We start from the raw sequence: 22,999 nt of genomic DNA on the forward strand, positions 1-22,999 counted from the left end.
TTCGGATTATATATTTTCTCAACTTGTCCAAAAAACATATTCGTTTTTCTTTTTGTTTTCGGAATAAAATTTATTTATAATTATACAGAATAGGCTAACGAAAGGTAACACCTGATGTCGTTTTGATTTTGAGATGAATTGAAAATTTTATAAAATAATTTATAAATAATAGGTAACTAATTTGAGTTAAAATTTTTTATTAAGTTTGAGAAAAGTATAGAGAATAAATTGAATAAAAATATTATAAAATAAAAATATTATTTAAATATAATTTTATTTAGAAATTTAAAAAAATTATAATGATGAAATAATGATTATATAAAAAAAATGATAATTAAAAATTAAAAATATTTTTATTTATAATGTTTGAGTATTAAAATAAGATGACTAGACTGCATTTGAATGTTGAACTGAGTTGAATTGAGTTTAGTTGATAAAATATTATTAAAATATTATTTTTTAATATTATTATTATTTTAAGATTTGAAAAAGTTGAATTATTTATTATACTTTATGTTAAAATTTAAAAAAATTATAATAATTAATTAAAAAGAATTGAGAGGAATTTAACTTTTAAACGAAACCTAAATAGACGTTACTCGTTAAAAAAATCAGTATATCTTGTGTTTTGCCTTTAGATTTTTTATTTTTAAGAATAACATATTCCCGGTACAACTTTCGGTCTCCTTAACATTTTTCATATTGATATCTCAATTTACTTCTAAATATAGCTAAATAAATAAAAAAATGAAACAAAAAAGAAGATTCAGCGAAAAAGGAAACAACCTAGATCGCAAACTAAGGCTTCGACAAGATACTAATATATAAATTAGATACTTTTATAGATATTTTTTCAAACTTATTTTTCGGGAAAAGTGTTAGATTTACATAACAATTTTATAAAAATAAATTTATACAATTATATAAGTTAATATAATACGTTAAATTTATTTTATAATAAATAATGAATTATTTTATAATCCATTATTTTATAATATAGCACGAGACATTTCATCAAAGATAATAGTGGTTGATAAGAAGAAATTTTTTAATTAAAATAATGGATGTTATTGAAAAAAATATGAAATTATAGTATAATAATTAATAAATAAATACAAATAATATTGATAGTAGTAAATTAGAAAACGATAAAATAAAAAAAAAAATTACAGCATTGATTCTTTTAAAAAAAAAACTCACAAATCACAATTTGATACTTCGATCAACCTAGAAACCAATGAGAAATACGTATCAATCGAATATCACAAAAGTTAAAAATCATGTCATCAATTTGAAAAAATTTGAAATTTCATAAAAAAACAAATAAATAAAGAGAGAGAAGAAGGGGCCATGTAGAGAGAGTGATGATAATAGTGGAAGTTTAAATTGTCGGCCAAGCCCAAGCGGCAATCCAATAGATCCCGTCCAAACTAAAATGCATTATATTAAGTAAACGTGCCTGAATTTAGGGGAGTAAGCAAGGCCCTGTCACTCCGCTTGGGCGGAGCGGGCAACCCCGCCTGCCCATACAAGGCAGGGGCCTTGCACACAAGGAGAAATCTTAACAGGGGCAGGGCCTGCTGACCTATGCCGCCCCCGTTGGGATATATTATATATATTTATATAAATACGTGTGTATTTATACATATTTATAAATATATATTATTAATTTTGTTATTGTATTTACAAAATTATATCGCCTACGGGTGGGTAACGCCCCCCCTCCCCCTCCCAGGTACCCCGGCCAAGTCCGCCCCGTAGGGGAATATCCAGCTAGGGCGGGGGCGGGCTGACCCCAACGAGACCCCGCCCCCCGCTCCGCCTCCTCTATATAAAAAATTAAATTTAAATATTTATTAAATAAATATATTGTATAGATATATACAAATTGTTGAAAGCTTAAAATTGTATTCATGTTATTATTGTCTTACATTGCTTAAGTATGACTACTGTATTGTCTTGGATTTCTATATAAAGATTGGATTAGGAGGTCAATGTAATACAAAATACAATTCTAATGAGTTTAAATTCTTTTTGTATTTATAATTTAAATTCTATTATAATTTGGGTCCAAAAATTTTGTTTAGACCAAAAAATAGTTTTTAGACCTGATGGATCGTTTAGCTTGGGTGGGGGTGGGGGGGGGAGGGGGGGTGCAATTTTGATCCCACCACCAAGCACCGGGGTGAAAACCCTTATCCCACATGGTGCAGGGCTGGGTGCGGGGAAGGGTTCACCTTGCTAATCGTATCTTTGAAAGAGGTGAGTTGGCCGAACCAACAACTAGAATTGTATGCATTAGATGGACAAAAAGCAAATGACCCGAATCATTCAATATGACGACATGAACACGATACTATGGCAAACATAAGGGATTTACCTTTTCTATTGATTCCTACATATTCAATTATTGCTAAACTTGTTGAAGAGGTGAAATATAACCAAGCTATATTTTTTTTATCAGAAGTTAAATCAACCATCCGAAGAATAATCATTCATCAAAAGGGTGTAGGGTTGGGGGGAGGGTCCACCCCGCACGGCACTATGCGGGTATCACCCCTAGTATTGCCATAAAGAATGAGGCCAAAGCAATATAAGAGTCTCACTTACGCAATGTGAGACTTGCTAATGTGAATAGTTTGTATGAACAGTGAGTCTCACATTACTTAAGTGAGACAATTGTATTATTTTGACCTCCTATATGAAGGAGAATGCCAATAAATGACTCTTGTATTGTATTTACCTCCTATATAAATACAACATTAGACTGCATTAACATACACATTATATACACTAACAAATTTAACAACTATCTTACTAGTTTTTAACTTATGGTTGTATTTACAATTTAAATTATGTGACAGCTTAGGTTTAGAAAAAGTTTTTGAGACCAGTGGGCCATGGGTACTATTGGAGCGGGCAGGTGGAGAGAGAGAGAGAGAGAGAATTATTAACGTTGGAGTGCCACAAAGGGACTTCAACTCCAAGTAAGAGGATAATGAACTTCAAGCCACGCAAAACTCCAGCTCTGCCTTACACAAGGATGCACAACCTAAGACTGTTTCAATGCCATCTCAACCAGCTACCTCAATTGAATTCTCTGGAAATATTTCTCATAAAGATCGTTAACAAATCATCCGAATCTTCTGGAATTATTCTGTGTATTTTGCTTGTATTGAGGTCACTCTTTCGGTTGTAACCAACTCACACAACTGTACAAATGTACCAGCGCACTACTTGTTTGTCAAAATGCCCAAACTGTCATGACATTCCTTCTCTATATATAGAACACTGTACAAAGCAATATCAATACAATGAATTCAAGAATTATATAATTCTACATGGCATCAAAGCCATTCTAAGACAAACGTCTCTCTAATGGCGAAAGACGACTCACTGCAAATCTCGACCAACGCCCCCTCCCCCCCATTTTGAACGTAGAAAACTATCGCGAAGATTGAACATAGAAAACGACTAGCATCAGAAAATGTTGGAATTCAACAGACATGCACTTGCACTATAATATATATTTTTTCACGGGTCACAACATAAAACAAAACACCCTCGAAAGAAGATTTTTATTGATTTTTGGGTGGGTGGTCCCCGGATCCGTCTCTTAACTGGTCGCCCCCCCCCCCCCCCCCGGCGGGTAATGCATGAACAAAATGGGCACGGGAAACTATAAGGTATGGTCTACAAGCAGAAATATTAATTAGAGTTCATCTGCAAAAACCACAACTGTTTTGCCAAATCGATTCGATTATTTCAACTGCTAGTTGTTTACAGTTAGAAAGAATAGATATTACCTACGAAATTGATCTAATCCAACGTTATAACGACTGCAATTCTTCATACTACATAACAAACAAACCAAGATGACTTGGTAAGAATATACTAACGCAAAATCAAGAAAATGGGAAAGAAAAATAAAAGATTGTAGTAATATTGCTCACTTTGCCCCCATTTCAAACTGCTTCGATTACACTACTCTCACCCTTGTTTAAGTCCGATCCGCTCACCGAAGCATTTGCATGAAATGCTGATTGCCTCGACGGCTCTCCTATCAATTTTAAGGATAGGGGTGAAGGCTCTCTATGGCCTCTCTCAGCCTCTCCAAGACTGAGCTGAGACATGCCAACAAGTTCATCAACATTTACAGGATGCTTTGGAAGGATTGGGATTGGCTTCAACACCTGATGATATGACGATTCTGCACCCTTCTCTTCTTCCATAAGATCCGTATTGGGTGGCCATATTGGGAAAGGGAGAGGTAGATAAGCAGGGAAGAATTGAGGAATCATTGGTGCAAGTCCAGTTGATCCGGCAACACTTTCATTCAGTTCTTCAACTTCTTCTTGAGGTGAGGCTTCCATAGGTTCAAATTCCGAGTTGAGGGAGAGATTTAAAGAAGGCAAGAAGTTTGCAGTATCAGTTGCTCTCACCTGAGCAGAAGACAGCAATACTTGTTCTTCAGGAACAGGTGGTGTATCTGTGGCCTGAGAAAAGTAACAAATTTAATGAGCCTAACAGATCCAACAACATAATATATTACGACCACCATCAAACTAAGAAAACACATGATACGTATGCTAAAAAACCAGTAACCACCAGTGGGAAAAAGAAAAATTACAAGAAATGAACCTCTTCTATGCTTTGGCCCAGCAAGTGACGAGCAGGGTATTCTCTATTTTTCTCTTACAGTGTTATGGGTTGTTTTTCAGCAAAGTGATGCATGATGTAATTGACAGCACGGATAACCTGGAAGGTGTGGACTAAATAGGCACCTATACCATTTGGCTGTGCATGAAAATTCAAGTGCCTTTATTTGTGAAACACCCAAAATAATGTAAGAAGCAAGACAAACCGTATCTGGAACCATGTCAAAAAGACTGGAACGTCTCTTTTTTCGGTTAGCATTACTTTGCCGGATAAAGTACTTCTGTGCATGGCTTGCCACTTGTGTAGGAGTCCTTGACGTGACAAAATTTCGTGCTATCCCACGCCAGTCCCCTTTCCCCAATTTCTGAAGACCAACTAAAAACAGTCGATGTTCTTCTTCAGTCCATGGTACACCTGAAAGCCAAATCCAGCACAAGGAAAAAAATGCAAATTCTCCATTCAGTACAACATGTATATCTGATAGATTCCTCACTACAAAATGAATGGTAACAATCCTTTTCTATATAAAAAATTCCATGACTAACATTTGATATCCTTCAAGACTCAACATGAGCAAGATAAATTCATGAAGTAAAACCAGCCTACTAGAGCTCTAACTGTTAAGTAGATATGTAAAAAAGAAGCACAATGATATCTTTCATATGAGAAGGTTTGTCAGGTTTCAAAGACTATAATGAGACCCCATGTGTGAACTAAGTGTCTTAAGTATTAGAAGTAATAGCAGTCATTATTTCTCTTTCTTGTCCTTCGAAACTCGGAAGCAAAATATAAGAGGAGCCTGAAATGTGGAAAACGTACAAAGAGAGGTCAGAGGTTTTGTGAAAACGTGATTTAGGCAAAGAATCAAAAGGCTATTGTTTTTACCAGCAACTTCCTAAAGTAGATTATTGAACAGGTAAAAGTTCAATCCACCTAAACTCTTTTTATTTGTCAAACCCCCCAGAGAGATCCAACCACCTAAAACCAAGTGAAAAGACTGCAGTTTCACATAAACTTTAGCAAGATGATACATTGAAGAATATAGCAGTTACAATGCTAACAATGATGATTACATAACAATAAGCATATAACTAGTCTGTTGTGTGTATTGAAACTTATGCTATCCTTTTATCTGTTCAGTCAAAAACTACATTATATAAGAAACACACCAAAAACCTGCAATCCAAATATTTTAAATGCTATCTGCCAGGTATATCCACTGTTGTTTGATAATGTATAACCCAATCTTGGACATAAGGAAAACAAGTGCTTTGTTGTAATACCGGTACTAATGAATTGTGTCAATCACAAGGATTATAGCATGTGTGCCAATTTAATAAAGTAGGAACATAACAGATAATCTAAGGTCATGTAATGCAAATATGTGGGTGTGAGTGTAATGGATTGGAACATAAGTAATGTTCACTGATGTTAGTATCAGGACAGAAAATTTTGCAAACAAAAGCTTAGGGTACTTTTTAAAAAGTTAACACATTATTTCTTTGTAAACTAATACGTCTTAATTCAGAAAATAAAAATTACCAAACTTAACCATAAAAACAATATTCAACTTTCCTTTAGAGACTCAAAACTTGTTTTTCCAATGGGTTGCTGCAGGCATGCATCTCAAACTCCTCTTATAGATTTCTAGCCATCACTCATGAAAAGGTGTTATTTGCCTACAGGCTAACATATGATTAAGGAAAAATTATTGTATTAATTCCTGAGATTTGGCCTTATTTCAAACTAGTCCCGGTGATAAAAAAAAAAATACAACATTCCTTGGATAATACTTATATACTAAAGTGGCTATTTCATTTCCATCCAAATGTTGTTAGTTTGTTGACAGAAAACGTTGATATGGCACTCACTTTCCACATCAGGACCAATCAAATGATAACAAGTGTCACAAATACACAATCCGCTTTAAAAATCCCTTGTCAACATGGTACATCAAGAAGAAAATGTTATACGACTAATGATATCCACACAACGCATTTCACAACATATTTCACAACACGTCGTAAAATAAGGGTATTTTGGTAAAATGATGTTACTTTTACAAGTTAGTTTACAAAAATAACCTTCTTTTTAAAACATTATTGTGTAAAATGTTCTGAAAAGTGATGTGTTTATCATTTTTCACTACAATCAATAAGTAAAAAGAAAAGTCTTCCTCTACAATTTTTTGATGAGTCTCCCTCGACAGCTGCAGACGAGATCTCCAACCAAATAGAACTTCAGTAAGAATGCATAGCAAAATGCATGAAGTTCCGAATCATAAAGAAACTAATTCCTTGTTTCAAAAAGACAAAAATATTAAAAAATAAAAAATAAAAAACAATGCACAGTATTTAATACCCTTTGTCATATCCAAGATTCCAAAGCATTGTCTAGAATTTCCCAGAAAAGAAAAAACCTCGAGTACCACTTTTCGTTCTTAATCAAATGCATTGAAAAAATAAGTCATCAATAAAAACCATACAGAAATTAAGGTTATCCAAAAACTTAGAATCAAATCAAATCAAGTCCGGCTCATCGCCAAAGCTGTGAATTGTACTGAACAATATAATAGCACAAAGGGTTAAATATGGAGCATAAAAATAACTAATTTCCTTCAAATGGAAAATCTTCCAAAACAAAAAGGTTAAGAAAATAACGAAGTCAAACTGAGAACTAAAAGTATTAAGACCAAGTTACCAACTCATCCACCGAAAGAGCAAACAATCATTTAAACACGAAATCAAACTATTTTTATTTTTTAAAAAAGATAGGAAACAATTTATCTAATCAGTTCGATAGTAAATCATAAAAACCAGAACTCGAAAATATTATTCAGAATCACTACAACCCGATCCAAAGAAAACCAACCTTCCTAGCACCCACAAAAAATAACTGAATTAAATTAACCTGACTAATTAAATGATGATGATGATAAGAAGTTTTAATTACCTTTCTTACGATCGCCACGCCTGTTGGCGGAGCAGGAGGCGTGGGCGGGATCATCGGACAAGTAACCGTCTGACACGTGGACGGGGTCGGAGGAGGGGGAGTCTTGGTAATTGGGTGAAGCGGCGGCCGACGAGGAGGAATGGTAGTGCGCCGATAGGTTCCCCATGCTGGCGCTCTTCTTGATGATCGAGCCATCGGTTAGCTTCACGCCGAATAGCTTCACGCATCCTCCGCCCCCGCCGCGGTTCGGACACGTCCGCGAGTTGTGGCCATTGTTACTGCAGTGCGAGCACCGCCGAGTCATGCCGGTTCCACTCGGCCGTGTCACTGCCGAGTTGTTCGGAGTCAGAGCGAGAGAGAGATTTATCTGAGGGTGAGAGCGAGCGGAATGATTGGGGGTGGTGAGCGAAGAGGGGCTTTTATTTCTGGGACACGAATTATTTTAGCGGGGAATGGATCAAGGGATAGAGGAATGCGGGGGTTCGTTCTTTGAGGCTCTTTCCGAAATAACCCTTTTTTCTCTTTTCTAGAAAGGATAAATCCCTTATCTTTTGTTTATTTGTCTTGGGTCATTTTATTTTTTTTAATAATAATTATTGATAATTTTGTTTAAAAATATACTTTAATAAAAAAAAAATTTATAAAAATAAATTGATAAATTAACATGAGATATGGTACGTTAAATTATAAAAATATTTTTATTATAAAATAAATTTAACTTATCATATGAAATAATATCACTCTATTTTTATAAAATTTCTTTATAATTGTAACACTTCTCATTTATTTACTCAATAATAATAATAGTGCAATTGTTACTATTTTCTTTCCTTTAGTTTTAGTTAATTATTTTTTATATTTTAGTGATTAACTATTCCATTAACATTATTATAAAAGGGTGGCTATGTCATTTTATTAATTGACTTGAGTCATTTTTCCATTTCTTTTTTGTTTTTTCAAATTCAAATGCTTTATGTACTCATTTCGGGTACGTAAAACACATTACCTAAATGACCAAAGCTGTAACTTTTTTTTTTCGACTAAACCAAAGCTGTAACTAGTTAGAAGAAGTATATGATAAACTCGGAAAATTAATAATAATTACTTTGAGATATTCTTCGTCTTTGAGATATCCAAATATCAGCGTTGTTTGTCAAAAGGTAACAAACCATGAAAGAGAGTTTTGAGTGAAATTACGCCAAAAATCAGATATTAATGTTGGTCGTAATTCTTATGCAAATGGATAGGTGCATCAAAATATTTTTATTATTATCCAAATATATAAATAAACCTTCTTATACTTAAAATAATATTTAATTAATATTATCAATAATTCACATAAATAATCATGCTCGTTATTCTACAAGTCCATCCCTCTTATCCTGTCCTAAATCTTCAATATCTTAAAAGAAAAAAAGAAAAATAAAATTCAAGATCTAGGAGGTGTTTCAAATTAATGGGGACTTTCCCTAAAAGTACTTATCCGAGAAAAAAGGGAATAAAAAAGTCCCGGCCTCCGGCCTCCGGCCTCCAGCCAGACACAATCTGCGACTTGTGAATTGGTGGTGGCCCACATCTACTATCAATAAGGATGGGATATTTCTCGCAAGAGGAATCGTGCTTCTCATCTCTTTTATTACCCATCTTCTATCATTTGTGATATTAAATAATTACATGTTATTTATTATGTTTTATTTATAGACTTAGGTTTTATTTAGGTAATATCTTATTTTATTTTATTATTATAATTTTTTAAATTTTTATATAAAATATAATAAATAATTTAATTTTTTTAAATTTTAAAACAATAATAATATTAAAAAATAATATTCTAATTTTATAATAATATTTTATACAATTTTTAACTTTTTACTCATGTCAATTCACTATCTAAATGACAACTTTATTATTTAATCTCATATCAAAAAGATATTGAAAAGATAATAATAATAAAATGATAAATAAACTTTTTCTTCCGGCAATAAGCCTACCTAATTAATCACAGGGAATATCTACTAATTGTGCTTTGTCACGTGAAAATCTTTTGCTTAAAATATTTAATTATAGCTATTAATAGGTTTGGATGTCACATCAGGTCCCATCCCAAAGCCTGTTTTGTTCATCTCTAAATCAAATCAAATATATTTTGGCCATAACCCTTGCATTCTTATAAGCAGATTATTGAAAGTACGAGGGCTTACTAATTGTAGGGATGTACATATATATATTATATATAATATATAATACATATGGGTGTGCTACTCCCACGGCTGGGGAGCTCCCGCGGGCTCTTACGTAGGTTTTTTAACATTTTTAAATATTTTTACAAAAATAAAAAAATCATAATATTATTAAAAAATATTTACTTAATTATTAAATTAAAAAAATAATAAAAATAAATGAAAATTTCCAGCAGTAACTTCTAACGGGAAGGCTAGAATTTTCCTATATATATATATATATATATATATGTGTGTATATGTATGAGATTGGACCAGTTTACCAAATGTAATAAATATAAACCAGAGAGCTTTGGATGCTTTAGATCCAAGTAACAGGACGAAAATGGTCATCATCTAAGCATTTACTCCTATATAATGGTAGACCTTACTTTCAATGTGCTTTCTCAAAAACCTCTCATTCTTCTCCATCCAAAGATAAACACACCGCAGCTGCTAATAATTGATTTGGCTGTAAGCTGCCTCCATAGGGACTTCCCTTCAAAATAGTCAAAATATGACACCATCTATCTGAATGGTCTCTTTCAAATTCAGATTAAACTAATGATAGAGATAACCCTTTTTATGTTTTTTTAAATTATAATTTTAAATGGAATGCGTTTTTGTAAAATAATATTGTAGAAATGTCTTCCAATATTAATTATTAGGGATAAATACAATATGTATTTAGGGGTTGATAGGATTAATGAGAGAATCTCTTAACTTATCTCATCTAATTATTACAATTTATTCAAACTCTTGTACAAAATATAATAAATAATTCAATTTTTTAAATTTTAAAATAAAAATAATATTAAAAAATAATAATTTAACAATATTTTATTCAACTTTCAACTTTCATCTCATCTCAACTTACTATCCAAACATCCTTAACGTTTAAACTCAATTCTCGGCAAATATGTCCTTTTTTTTTTTTTTCTAAATTGTAAAAAGTGTTTGGATGAAAATATTATAGATCAAAGCTGTTGATCTATATTACATATATTTTGCGGATGGGAGGGGCCATGCATATAACCTTGAACCTTCAAAGAAGAAGCGTCCTGTGTGGTAAGCAAAGGCGGTCACGACTCTCACCCTCCATAATTTCCACAAGGAAGGCATCCATATCCAGTATCCCGGAAAATGATCAATAATGGAATCCAGAATATATCTCAATTTCCTCGCAATCTCCCATCAGAGAACGCATGACTATCATGCATGCAGGAGTAGGGATCTTTTTGCCAAACCAGACAACCTTATCTCAATCCACCCTTAAGATTAAGGGCCGTGGGGATCTGGACGAACACATTCCCAATATTCGTTTTATATATGTTATATTTTCCCGGTCCACCTTATACCATGGCCAGTTTCAAATGATTCACATGGAATATCACTTCTAGATCTCCTATTGATCTGCCATTTCATTGCAACAGTCGACCCTATCACACGTTATCTGCTGTTGTATTGCCCAGATAAATACATTGACCATCACGTGTAGGGAGACATAACCATGGATTTCCCCGAGGCTTGGGAGCAAACACGAAAAAACACTAGGCCAGGCCGGCCAGTCTAGAAAAGAAAATAAAAAACACTGAAATGGTCGAGTATATAGTTCCAGCGCGAGTCTCGAGATTCTTTACCGGCCGGCAAGCTGCAACGGATCTCTTCTCAAGATTAAGACGAGGAGGATGAAATTAATTAAGCTGATATGTACGGGACACGTGAAAGCAGAGGGTAGGCTACTTTTGGGGATGCCGTGCATACGTACGTGGAAGCACATGCTGCAAGAAACTAGAGATTAGAGGAGGATATAATTGAAACAAAGTCAAGCTTTGCAGAAAGCCATTCATATTGCAGAGAATAAATTATGATCAATGTAGTAGCTACCTAGTGCATGGATGATGGATCTTTACTTTGCATGTAAAGAAGTGATATTATATATATATATATATGTATGTATATTAGTACGTTATCTTTGGGGATAAACTTCCTGCAGGAATCTCTGCGTATGACTTTATGGTGTTAGGGTTTGTGAGACTTTTGATCATGTTAAGATAAGATTCATTAAGGCTTTGAGTTGTGATGATCTTTTGACAAACTGGCCGGCCAGGCGGGGCAAAAAGGTAGAGGGAAGTCTGATCTAGAGAGAATCTAATCTCCCGACAGTAGTACTACATTCTGGTCCTATTATGATATTATATGATCGATCGTGCATGAAGTCTTTGTGATTTGATTTAGTTACATTATTTACACTCCGACCCATATGTGAACACATTTATATATACACATGCATGCATATTCATCATGTGTATTCGCCAAAGATACATGAACGTCGACGTCTTCGATCTTTTGGAGATAAGTGATCGATCATCAGGCATTAATGGCGTGTTTCATGAGTTTGATGATCATCAAAATAGAATATCGTTATCATCTCAAGAACTTTTGACTTAGATTCGAAGCGTTTAATTATTTTCCAGAGTGAATAATAATTAAATTTGATCTTCATGTGAGAGTACTACTACTGCTGCTTTAATATCATGTTATTCTAATTATTCTGGCCTGAAGACCCAAAAATAAAGAAAAGATCAATGTCTTTAACAAGTCAGTTTATAATCAATTACGCAAAAGACGAAAAGAAGCGCTGAGAGTTTGTGGGTAGTTTTCTTCGATCGACAAATAGACAGCTAGCTAGCTAGCCTTCATGACCCAGATATCGACCACTGCACCTATGAAGTCAGCCCCCAATTGATCATTGCAATCATTCCATTAACATAGTGATGATCCATCCGCGAGGACGACTTGAGCATGATACATGATACATATAATAGAGCCTAGCTAGCTAGAGGAAGCTCTGTTTAAAAATGTGGAAGAGGACGGAGACTGATCATATCTCAATCTCAATCGGAGCACTGTGTCAAACAGCAGTAGTGGGAATGAAGAGAAAAAGTAATGCGTTTTTTTCTTTGGGGTTTGAAAAACGACAAGGCCGGGAAAAGGAAAGTGACAAAAATGAAACCGTGTTGCCATTTTCTACATGTTTTTTGTGCTAACAATTAAATTAATAATACAACAACATGAAAGGCGATCGATTTGCTTATAAATGTTGCTATCAATATGATATTATTTAGTGGTTGAGAGGTTGAAATTGAATAGATCCACACGCAATGTGACTTCTTTTTTTTATGAATACTTTGGCCCTTTGACCAGTGCAAGCAGCTGGTAACATGTAACATTGAACCACGTGTGGAATTATTGCAGTGGATTTATGGCTTTATTATTATGGTACACATTGGAATTTATTTATTTATTTCCCCCCACTTTCTTCGAGCGTATACCACATTCAGATGCTGCTAGCAATAATTTGGATCCATTCTTAAGAATACAGTAAAAGAGTTATGTTAGTTGCTGTTGAAGCACCAAGGCCTCCTTTGGTTAAGCGGTTTAGATGAAGTGAAATGTTTGGTTAAAAATTGAATAAAATATTATTAAAATATTATTTTTAATATTATATTTATTTTGAAATTAAGACAATTAAATTGTTTATTATATTTTGTGTGAGAGTTTAAAAAAATTGTAATGATTATATAAGATGAGATGAGATAGTTAATTTGGTTGTGTAACCAAACCAGCCCTAAAAATTAAATTCTTCAAAAAAAATAATCCATATTAGTAATTGCAAAAATTTCTTATAAAAAAAAAAAAAAAAAAAAACATTCTCGAGGGTATTTATCCTCATTTATCTTTATTTTCTGGGCCTCATGAGTTGGTCACATTAAATCAGATAATGTAGGTGTAAAGGCTTAATACTCATTTCATTCTTTTTTATAATCTATATTATCAAATTTATCCCACATTTCAAACATGCAGAACCACAAAGATGGAAGTCACGTAAGCCTCGTTTCATTTGTAACGTACGTGCATTATTCTGCAGAAAGTGAATAGAACGTACTCAAACTCAGGCCTGGACACCCCGACATTCAGATTTCCATGTTGTCTTGGCCTTACCCTAGAATCCAGATATGTAGTTCGGGTTTTATATATTTGGAACTCCGTAGATATGGTCCGAACTTGGTAATGCGAATTTTTTATTTCATGTAAAATGAAAAAGTTAATATAACGTTTTCTGTCACAGTCCATGAATAGAATAACATCGCCATGGGCCTTGGGCCAGTTTACCTTCATTTACTTTGACAGTTTACCTTCATTTACTTTGATGCTATCCGTTATTTAGATTACAATAGAGTTAATGGGCCTTAAGCCTTAGTTTTATTTACTTGTATATTTTTTAGTGTGTTAACCTGGGCCATGTAGAGGGTCCTCTCCTTTATGTATGAGCCAAGGGCTCTAAGGTTTGGCATTCAGAAAGTTAATGAAATTTTCTATTCCTTTTTCTTATCTTCATCTTCATTTCTTTAATGGAGGAGCTCCCCTCAAAGTGAGCGATTTCTTTGTATTTCTCTTTTAAGTAATAGAGGCGTGTTACAAGTGGTATCCATTTCCAAACTATGACCTGTAATCCAACTACCAGCAGCAACCCTACTACTTCTCCTTACTCACCCCAACTTAAAGGGTAAAAGGAAGGAGGAGAAAGGATTTAAAGGGTTCAAAAAATAAAAGAAATTGACTGTGAGGTTGATTATAGTGAACGTCATACAATAACACTAGTGAAGTTTCTACCAATTTATCGGTAATTTCGGTAAGCAGGGGTGTACATACAGCTTTCAGCACACTTCACCAGATCCTTGGGCTGAGGAAGGCGAGTAGCCAGACCTACATATCAATTAAACCACATTGAATGATACAGCTTTTGGAGTTCAAAAACAAAGATTTTGCGTGCGGAACAATCAGAGGAGAGAACTCACCAAGTTCATAAGCTTTGGCAGCTACTTTAGCAGCAATATGCGCCGAAATCTTTCTGATGTTAGTAAACGGTGGGTATATGAGTCCCTTGGAGAAGTTCACCTGGCTCACCTGTGCAGCCAAAGCCTCCGCTGTTCCAAGAAAGCGCACACAGCAAAAGAGGTAACGGGTTACCAAAAACATTCCGAGTTTTTATTGAAAAAATAAAATAAAATGGCACAACTCAACAAAAACTTTAATCACAAGAATAGGGAATAGGGATGATCATACGATACAACATATTCAGAAGAATGAGGAAATAGTTCACTGTTAGAGTTGACTTGATTCTTTCAAACATACGAAGTGCCTATTTCAACATCCAATTTCTACAGAAAGTAGGATAAAATTTTTTGTTAAGGAATGACCAACATCTATCTAATATTTTTTGTTACTTTCAGTCTTCACCCAGCAGGTCCAGATTCCAACTTAGTTTTGAGCCAATATTTAGCCCATCTATTAAAAAGTTTATATCGCAAGTCGTAAAAACATGGTATACAAGGTGAAAGTTATGGAGGAAATCATAAAAATTCTGGTTACAGCTGAAAATCTGAATAGAAGTATCCTACATCCTGTATCCCAAGGCAAAACGAAAGTGATCTCTTAACGTCCAAGGTTAGGTGCACTTACAGGCTGCCAGGAGCATGTCATCGTGAACACGGATAGCACCAGACATAATTAAACCCAGACCGAGACCAGGAAAAATGTATGCATTATTTGCCTGAGTCACAAAAAATAAATTGATATCAAAGTCAGTTGTCAACTCTCATGGATCTACATTTGGCACATATTAAGTTAAATTCTTAAAGACCTGGCCGGGCACAAAAACTTTCCCATCATATTCAACAGGAGCAAATGGGCTCCCACTAGCAAAAATGGCACGACCCTGTGGTTAACAAAGAGGAACAAAAAACAAAAAAAGAAGTAGGTCATCATTGGTTATCTGGAGGTGAAATAAAATCTGAATGATCTCAAGTAAAAAAAAAAAAAAAAAATGTATGATTATATACTGGTAAAAAAAAAAAAAAAAAGAAGCTAAATGGTAATGATATCTTTTGCCTGAAGAACATAAGAAACTTGTGCTATTTGTCTTACCTGGCTCCATGTATAAGCTTCCTCAGCAGTGCATTCTGACTGTGAAGTTGGATTGGAAAGAGAGAGAATAATAGGTCTCTACAAGTTGTGTGCATACACAATGGTCAGCTCCTTTAGGGTGTAAATACAATTTCTGAAACATTGTGCAGACAAATAGACAGAAAATCTACCTCATTGATGGAGGCCATGGCCTCAACCACTTCTTTAGTAAACGTTCTTCCTACTCCTGATGTTCCTATCAACACTGTTGGCTTGATATCCTAATAAACACAAGACAACTCGGAGAATAAAGGCTGAAGCCTACGCATAATGCATGCTTAGATAAGTATTTATCTGAGAGAGGGAGAGAGAGACCGAGAGAGTTCACACCTTAACAGCATCTACGAGTTCCTTAATTGGTTCATGTTCATGAGCCCAAGGTTTCTTGAAATGTTGGAGCGCTTCCTTCCGGGAACTGACAATCAATCCCTGTTGAAGGATTTGTAAGCAAATTTTTAACTGATGGAAAGAAAACAAAACTCTACTTCACACAGAAAAGAGCCACAATATCGGGTTCATACTACCTTTGAATCAACAAGCCAAATCTTCTTGCGGGTCTCTTCCAGTGGCGCATTTGTCTGCACAAATATCAGGAATTATACTGATTTGAGATGCATATCCAAAATCAAAGTCTTCCATAAATCATATCACCCCTAAAAAGGTAATATAAAAAGTAAAATGAATAGCACTACTAATAGCTGGCGACCTGCTTAGAAATCTCAAGGGCTATGAGTTCTGCTATTCCTGTTCCAGCCTGTAACCATCAGATGAGTGAGACACAACAACAAAGACAAAGTGGCAGAATGAACAGTCCTAAAATTGGGGGGGGGGGGGGGGACCATGAGGTAAATGCACTTGAAATAGCAAAAACTCATCTAATATTCCCCATAATAAAAAGATGTTCATTTTAAAGAAAGACTGAAAAGGACAGGTCTGTCACCTATTTATCCATTGCCTTAGATTTTACAAATCCAGCAATTCATTTCTAGGTATTTTTCTTTATTAATCGTTCAATACAGGATGATAAATATAGACTACCTCTCCAGCACCAAGGAATAGAAATCTGTGGTCAGCTAAGGTTCCACCAACTAAGTTCAGAGCTGCAACTAGCCCTGCAAGTACCACAGATGCTGTCCCCTGGCCATAAAATGAATAACTTGGAAGTTAGAGATATGTTCATTCCAATTTCCAAGATATCATCATAAGGAACAATAATAGTTTACCTGAATATCGTCATTAAAAACAAGATGCGTTGTGCCATATTTTGCAAGCAGATCAAAAGCATTGTGGTTTGCAAAATCTTCAAACTGCAGGACATTGTCAACCAATAGAGAACATTACCATCAAAATTATATGCAAGCCCTGCAAACCTGTTTTCTAGGCCAACTACCTGAATGAGGACTTTTTCTCCATAATTCTGTTTCACTGCGGTCATGAATTCGTGAAGAAGTTCAGCATATTCCTAAAGTAAAAGGAGAGAGAGAGAGAGAGAGAGAGAGAGAGAGAGAGAGAGAGAGAAGGTTAGAAAGGCATATAATTACATCTTGTATAAAACTCAAACATGTAAATTGACGCTAGATGATATAGTAAGCAAATTATGAACCTGCCCAGTAGCCCTCCTTTGCCTGAGCCCAATGTAAAATTCATCATTCAGTAGTGTCTCATTGTTTGTACCCACGTCAATGGTTATGGGCAAGCACTGAAACAACCAACAAGTTTGATATTTCATTAAGTTTGTTTTAACAAGAAATATACCCCCATTCATAATCTGGGATAGCATTACCATCAGATTGCTTACAAAGAAACCATGTCAATTACTAAAACACCATTAGCTTGTCCTGCGAGTGAGAATAGGAAATACTCGTATGGGTAAAAAAAAAAAAAAAAAAATAGTTTCTAAAGATTGGATTTATTGTAAGTATCAGACCCCGATTGGTTACTGGGATGAAACACAAACCGTCTCAGTATTTTCGTACAGAAAGACCACTTGTGTATCCAAACAGCTATCAAAGAGTGCATCTCTTCTAATCACAGTTGATTTTTTGTATTATCTCAACACAATTCACTGAATGACCATTCCCTGACCCAAAACAGAGAGACAAAATCCCGACCCCTCAGCCCAAGCTATGGCTCCTCTCTAATCCCATGTTGTCAAATGTAATCTTGCGTTGTCAAATGTCAACTCAAAAACAAAAAAAATAAAGTAGGATAAAACACCTTTTCAAGGGCACTAGGCTTGAGTGGAGAACAATGAGCAATTCGGCAAGTGCTATTTTTGGGAACTAGTAACTAGCATATTCATAAAAATAATACTCATCATTACAAATAATTTCTAATAATTGGTGGGACCCACCACTTTATCAAATCCCTATAAAAAGTTAAAACAATCTCCTCACTTGTACATCCAAACACAAACTTTTACAAACCAACTCATGTCATCTTAACTCAAAGATCTCACTATTATTCATAGATCATCTCATCTCATCTGATTATCTAAACGAGGCCTCATGCAGCCAATTTTTTCAAGAACAGCCCTAATCGAAATTACCCCTATTGAAAAATGGCAGCACCTCCTCTGTGCTATGATAACACATTATTACATCAACCACAAAAGTTTTGGACACTACGATTTTTTTTGTATGTGTATGGAAGCCAAGCATGCAACCTATGTTTTGCTCCCTCCTTTGGAAGAGACAAAACCAAGATTTCAACAGGGTAATGACAGATATTGCAAAACAGCAACACATAGTGTTAACTTGGAGATACGAATTGGTTTTGACTCAGTCATGTCAAGAAAACAAAAATCAACAATTATGCAAATACTTACAGATGAAGGACGAACTCCACCTAATGCAGTGTATAAGGAAAGTTTTCCCACTGGTATTCCCATCCCCTGTCGATATTTCATAAATTGTCATCAATTGACCCAGTCAAGTGAGCAAGTGTTTGTGTGAGCGCACGCACTTGAGAGAGAGAGAGAGAGGCATGAGACCAATATCACACTTTAATGACACATCTTTCACATGATTAGCATCCTTGATAACGTTTACCTGACAGCCAAGATCTCCCAGACCCAAAATCCGCTCCCCATCAGTGACAACAATAACTTGAATATTCTTCTCAGGCCAATTCCTCAAAACCTCCAGAATCTTTCCCCTGCAAAAAACTAGTGATCAGTTTCAACACAAGTATCAAGGAAACATTGCATTAGAAGTGAATGCAAATGCATGTAACTAGAAACATGTGCAACCAAACATACTTCTCTTTTAAACTAATAAAGAGACCCTGAGGACGCATAAAGATGCTCCCATATTTCTGGCAAGCTTCACCAACAGTGGGAGTGTATACAATTGGGAGTAACTCCTCAACATTGTCAATGAGAAGTTTGTAGAACAGCCTTTCATTTCTCTCCTGAAAAACCAGCAAAGCAACAATTTGATAAATACAATTTTGCCAGGAAATTAAATCATAACAAGAAATAAGTTCAGAGCACTCGAGTCAGTATTAGGGGTGCTATTTGCACCCTACGGGGCAGGGTTGATTCCGCATGGGCGGAGGGTGGGGTTTGCCCTCCTAGGATTCAACCCGCACTGGTGCCTGCCGCCGGGGGGGGACCACTGGACCATCCGCCCCCACGGCAACCCCCACCCACGATTGTGGGGAAAAACAAAAAAAAAATCACAAAGTTGTCAAAATCCACAACTACTAAAAAAAATCTAAAATCCTTACCAAACAACAAATCAGTCCATCAAACAGAGAGAGAGAGAGAGAGAGAGAGAGAGAGAGAGAGGCTCTGCTGAGGGAAGAACTACGAGAGAGGAAGAGAGAAGGGGGGAAGAAAAGACTGCCTAGGGGAGGGGGGTTAGGTTTAACTTTTTTTTTTTTTTAATAAGTAAAAAAAGCGCTTAAAACGACGTTTCTTCGTCTGTTTAAAAAAAATTGAATTCTACCCAAAACGACATCGTTTTGTAACAAATTTAATTTTATATATATATATATGTGTGTGTGTGTGTGTATTTATATATAAATAATAAATGAATTGTGTAGATGCCTACCTGAAGATCCATCATGGCCATGTACTTCTGTAGTGGAAGTTGATATTGGCGGATATTGTGCATCATTTTCTTCACCTGGTGAGTAGGGCGGTACTACTGATAAGTAAGCATTACAATAAATAATAAAACCACATAGCTATGTGAAAAGGGTTGGAGGATCTATAAGCTGGGTGGTAACCTGAAGCTCTTGAGAAGCAACTGTTGGAGGGAGAAGACCACGCAGGAAGTGGGCATCTCTCTCTCTTACAGTGAAGGCAAGCCCTTTGTTGTGGTGTGGATTTCTCAACAAAGAATAACCACTACAGAGCAAGAGAATAAACGTCAAATGAGAAAGGTAAATATATGTCATAACAAATCCTACACTGATTCACGGAATTCAAAGGTAGTTGATCAAACAGATAATCACATTTATAGTGGGAAATAACAGTCCAAAATAATATGTCAAGGGTCGCAGAAAAATAGAAGACTTAAGATATTTTGTTGTATGGAACGAATCCAGATAAATATGAGATTAAAAAAAAAAACGTAGACAGAATTACATAAATGTCGTGGAAGTGAATTGCAGTTTAGAAACATTGCTGATATTTTAACTTATAATTATTTCAGTATATTAAATAAATGCCAAAATGAAAATTCAGCGAAGTCTAGTTGCCACCTGATCAGGAACATGAATTCAAAGTGAGAACCCCGTTTGGATTCAGAGATGAGTTGAGATGATTTTAAACGAGTTGAATAAAATATTTTTATAATATTATTTTTTAATATTATTATTGTTTTAAGATTTGAAAAAGTTGAATTGTTTATTATATTTTATGTAGAAATTTGTAAAAATTGTAATGATGAGTTAAGATGAATTGAGTTTCCAATCCAATCCGGGCTAATTGTACTTGGCTAGTAAATTTGTGACAATAAGAAACAGCTCGATCAGAATATCATAATATGTTGGTAATTCTCAGAACATTGATAACTACAATACCCTCCATCGAGGGCATAAAAACAAAAAAAAAAAAAAAAAAAAAAGGAATACAGGAACAGAAAGTCCAAAGACACCAACTGTTGCCATTCTGAAAGACAATCTTTGTTCATTAAAAAAAGTTAGAACAATGAATATGTGACTTTAAATGGATATATATATGTATATATTTATATATGTGAATAAAGGGAACTTCAGAAATAAACCCTTTAAATATAAGTATGAATCTATGATATAGATCACGATATGTCAAGCAGAAAATAGAAAAAGAAAAGAGAACATCGATATCATCGAAACACATACATTATTGATTAAACAATATTAAAAAATAAATTTGCAAAAGCATGAATGTTGAGTAGAACAATAGATCGTTTGTCTCTCACCTAGCAACAGAGAGACTCCAAGGGGTGACGAATTGCTCCTCAGTAGCGGCATCCTCGCCGTACACATCCTGGACTCCACCACCAACGGTAGGTTTGGAGTCCACGTCATCAATCACGGAGCCTTCTCTCATTTCCTTCAACGTGTTCTCTATCTGAACGGATGCGTTTCTCTCCCCTGCCCGGCCGTTTGAGCCCAAAGCCACCACTCTCACCGAAGCTGTCCGTCTTATCTGGCATATCTGCGCCCCAGAGAAAGGGCTACAAGACCCAGCTAATCCGCTCTTATTCTGCGTTAATCAAAAATAAAACAAAAATAAAAATGGGGTTTTGCCCAATAGATGAAAAAATAAATTAACGAAGAAAATAGAAGATTTGGAAGTTTTAGCTAAAGAAAAAACACCCCGAAGAGGAATTTGATTATTTGGCTTTGAATTCTGTTATACCAAATAATTACCGATTGTGAAGAAGGAAGAGTTTGTGACTTTTTGTGGATTTAAATGCGAGCCGGACATGGAACACCCAGAAAAAAATGTTTTTTTTTTCATGGGGATGTTTGGATTTGATTTTAAATGAAACTGGAAATGGGGGCTTAGTTTACATTACCAGAAAAGAGCTTCTATTCAGGGAGATCATCTTGGTGAAAACAAATGTGGAAAGACTGTATCTTTGGCGGAGGGAGAGAGGCTAAGAGCAAGAAAGACTCTTTAAGCGCTCCTTCCTTTACTCTTAAAACTCCTCTTCTTCTGTCTCTCTTCGCCTGATTTTCTTGAGGAAGAGAGAGGAAGAGAGACCGGAAATGGCCAACTGGACAGGAGCTATAAATACGGTGAACTCTCTCTCGTTCCCAAATTGTCTATTACCAAATTGCCCTTCTGTGGGTGTGTCGTCCCATGAAATGAAAAAAGAAAAATTTTAGATATAAATCTCATACCTTACACATTTATTTAAAAATATATTATTTTATTTTTTTATTCACGTAATAAAAATAATTATCGATATATTTATAAATAAAATTAGATAAAAATATAAAATAATATATTTTTAAGTAAATATATAAAATATGAGATTTATAGGCAGCACCGCACCTAAAAAAACAACAGCCTACGGGCATGGGCGGACTCTTTTTAAACAGATCATGGGACCCACAGGTCCCTAGGGTGGGGTCCTGGGAATAGGGTTGTGGTGTGGCTGTGATATGGGAAAGTGATGCTGACAAGGATGAGTTACTACCTCGAAAAACAGTGTAAAAGGGCTACCTCAAAACTCGTAAAGGACAACAACGACTCACAGGCCTCACCCCCAAAACAGAGAAGAGAAGTGGATAAGCTGTAATCAGCTATTGGCATCATGCATGATAACGCCATATGGCTCTCCTCTTGGTGGCTTTCACAGAAAATTCTCAACCACAACCTTCATAGCTGTTTATGCAGAGGACGTGGCTGGGATGTGGGGGACCTTTCCTTTGTTAACCAATATCGATGGGGAATAATTGTAAATTCGCTTAACTAACCCCCAATATGTATTTAAAAAAAGAAATAATTTAGTCACAAAATCATTATATAAAATTAATTTTATAAATTGATATAGTTTGACGTGATTTGTCAGATTATAAAATTATTATTATTATAAAATAGATACGACGGATAATATAAAATTATATCAATTTATAAAATTAGTTTTATAATATATTTGTAACTATAGTAATCCTCATTTAAAAATATTTAAGAT

General features: G+C 35.0%; 2 protein-coding genes across 3 annotated transcripts; both read right to left on the reverse strand.

The window, feature by feature from the left end:
- Positions 1-3,741: 3,741 nt before the first annotated feature.
- On the reverse strand, positions 3,742-19,644 carry LOC121247710 (transcription factor MYBS3-like). 2 transcript variants are annotated; one of them, XM_041146123.1, is made up of 4 exons: positions 19,630-19,644; positions 7,612-7,973; positions 4,865-5,073; positions 3,742-4,496 (listed from the first exon to the last, which is right to left on the reverse strand). In XM_041146123.1, exons 2-4 carry the CDS (start codon positions 7,913-7,915, stop codon positions 3,966-3,968), a joined length of 1,044 nt encoding a protein of 347 aa, XP_041002057.1. In that variant the 5' UTR covers positions 7,916-7,973; positions 19,630-19,644; the 3' UTR covers positions 3,742-3,965. The 2 variants fall into 2 exon arrangements, with proteins under 2 accessions (XP_041002057.1, XP_041002056.1); XM_041146122.1 differs by lacking the exon at positions 19,630-19,644 and having other exon boundaries at positions 7,612-8,081.
- Positions 14,431-22,082, reverse strand: LOC121247708 (NADP-dependent malic enzyme-like). Its single transcript, XM_041146120.1, has 20 exons — positions 21,875-22,082; positions 21,272-21,558; positions 20,094-20,214; positions 19,916-19,990; positions 19,120-19,271; positions 18,911-19,016; positions 18,688-18,753; positions 17,464-17,559; positions 17,251-17,322; positions 17,084-17,167; positions 16,899-16,997; positions 16,567-16,614; positions 16,385-16,438; positions 16,191-16,289; positions 15,992-16,081; positions 15,822-15,899; positions 15,538-15,612; positions 15,357-15,447; positions 14,693-14,821; positions 14,431-14,600 (listed from the first exon to the last, which is right to left on the reverse strand). The coding sequence occupies exons 1-20, from the start codon at positions 21,902-21,904 to the stop codon at positions 14,512-14,514; spliced, it is 1,941 nt and encodes a 646-aa protein (XP_041002054.1). The 5' UTR covers positions 21,905-22,082; the 3' UTR covers positions 14,431-14,511.
- Between the last annotated feature and the right edge of the window lie 917 nt (positions 22,083-22,999).

This window comes from Juglans microcarpa x Juglans regia, chromosome 1S (assembly GCF_004785595.1).
Source record: "Juglans microcarpa x Juglans regia isolate MS1-56 chromosome 1S, Jm3101_v1.0, whole genome shotgun sequence".
NCBI lineage: Eukaryota > Viridiplantae > Streptophyta > Magnoliopsida > Fagales > Juglandaceae > Juglans > Juglans microcarpa x Juglans regia.

Bases quoted from the DNA above. Each gene is read 5' to 3' on its own strand.
- LOC121247708 (XM_041146120.1), bottom strand. From the start codon at position 21,904: ATGATCTCCCTGAATAGAAGCTCTTTTCTG. The intron at 18,754-18,910 runs GTAAACGTTATC...AAATATCGACAG, and splicing joins TGGGAGATCTTGGCTGTCAG to GGGATGGGAATACCAGTGGG. The intron at 16,082-16,190 runs GTGTGAACTCTC...TGTGTTTATTAG, and splicing joins AACTCGTAGATGCTGTTAAG to GATATCAAGCCAACAGTGTT.
- LOC121247710 (XM_041146123.1), bottom strand. From the start codon at position 7,915: ATGACTCGGCGGTGCTCGCACTGCAGTAACAATGGCCACAACTCGCGG. The intron at 5,074-7,611 runs GTAATTAAAACT...TTTGGCTTTCAG, and splicing joins GCGTGGCGATCGTAAGAAAG to GTGTACCATGGACTGAAGAA. The intron at 4,497-4,864 runs GTTTGTCTTGCT...TACTTTTCTCAG, and splicing joins TTGACATGGTTCCAGATACG to GCCACAGATACACCACCTGT.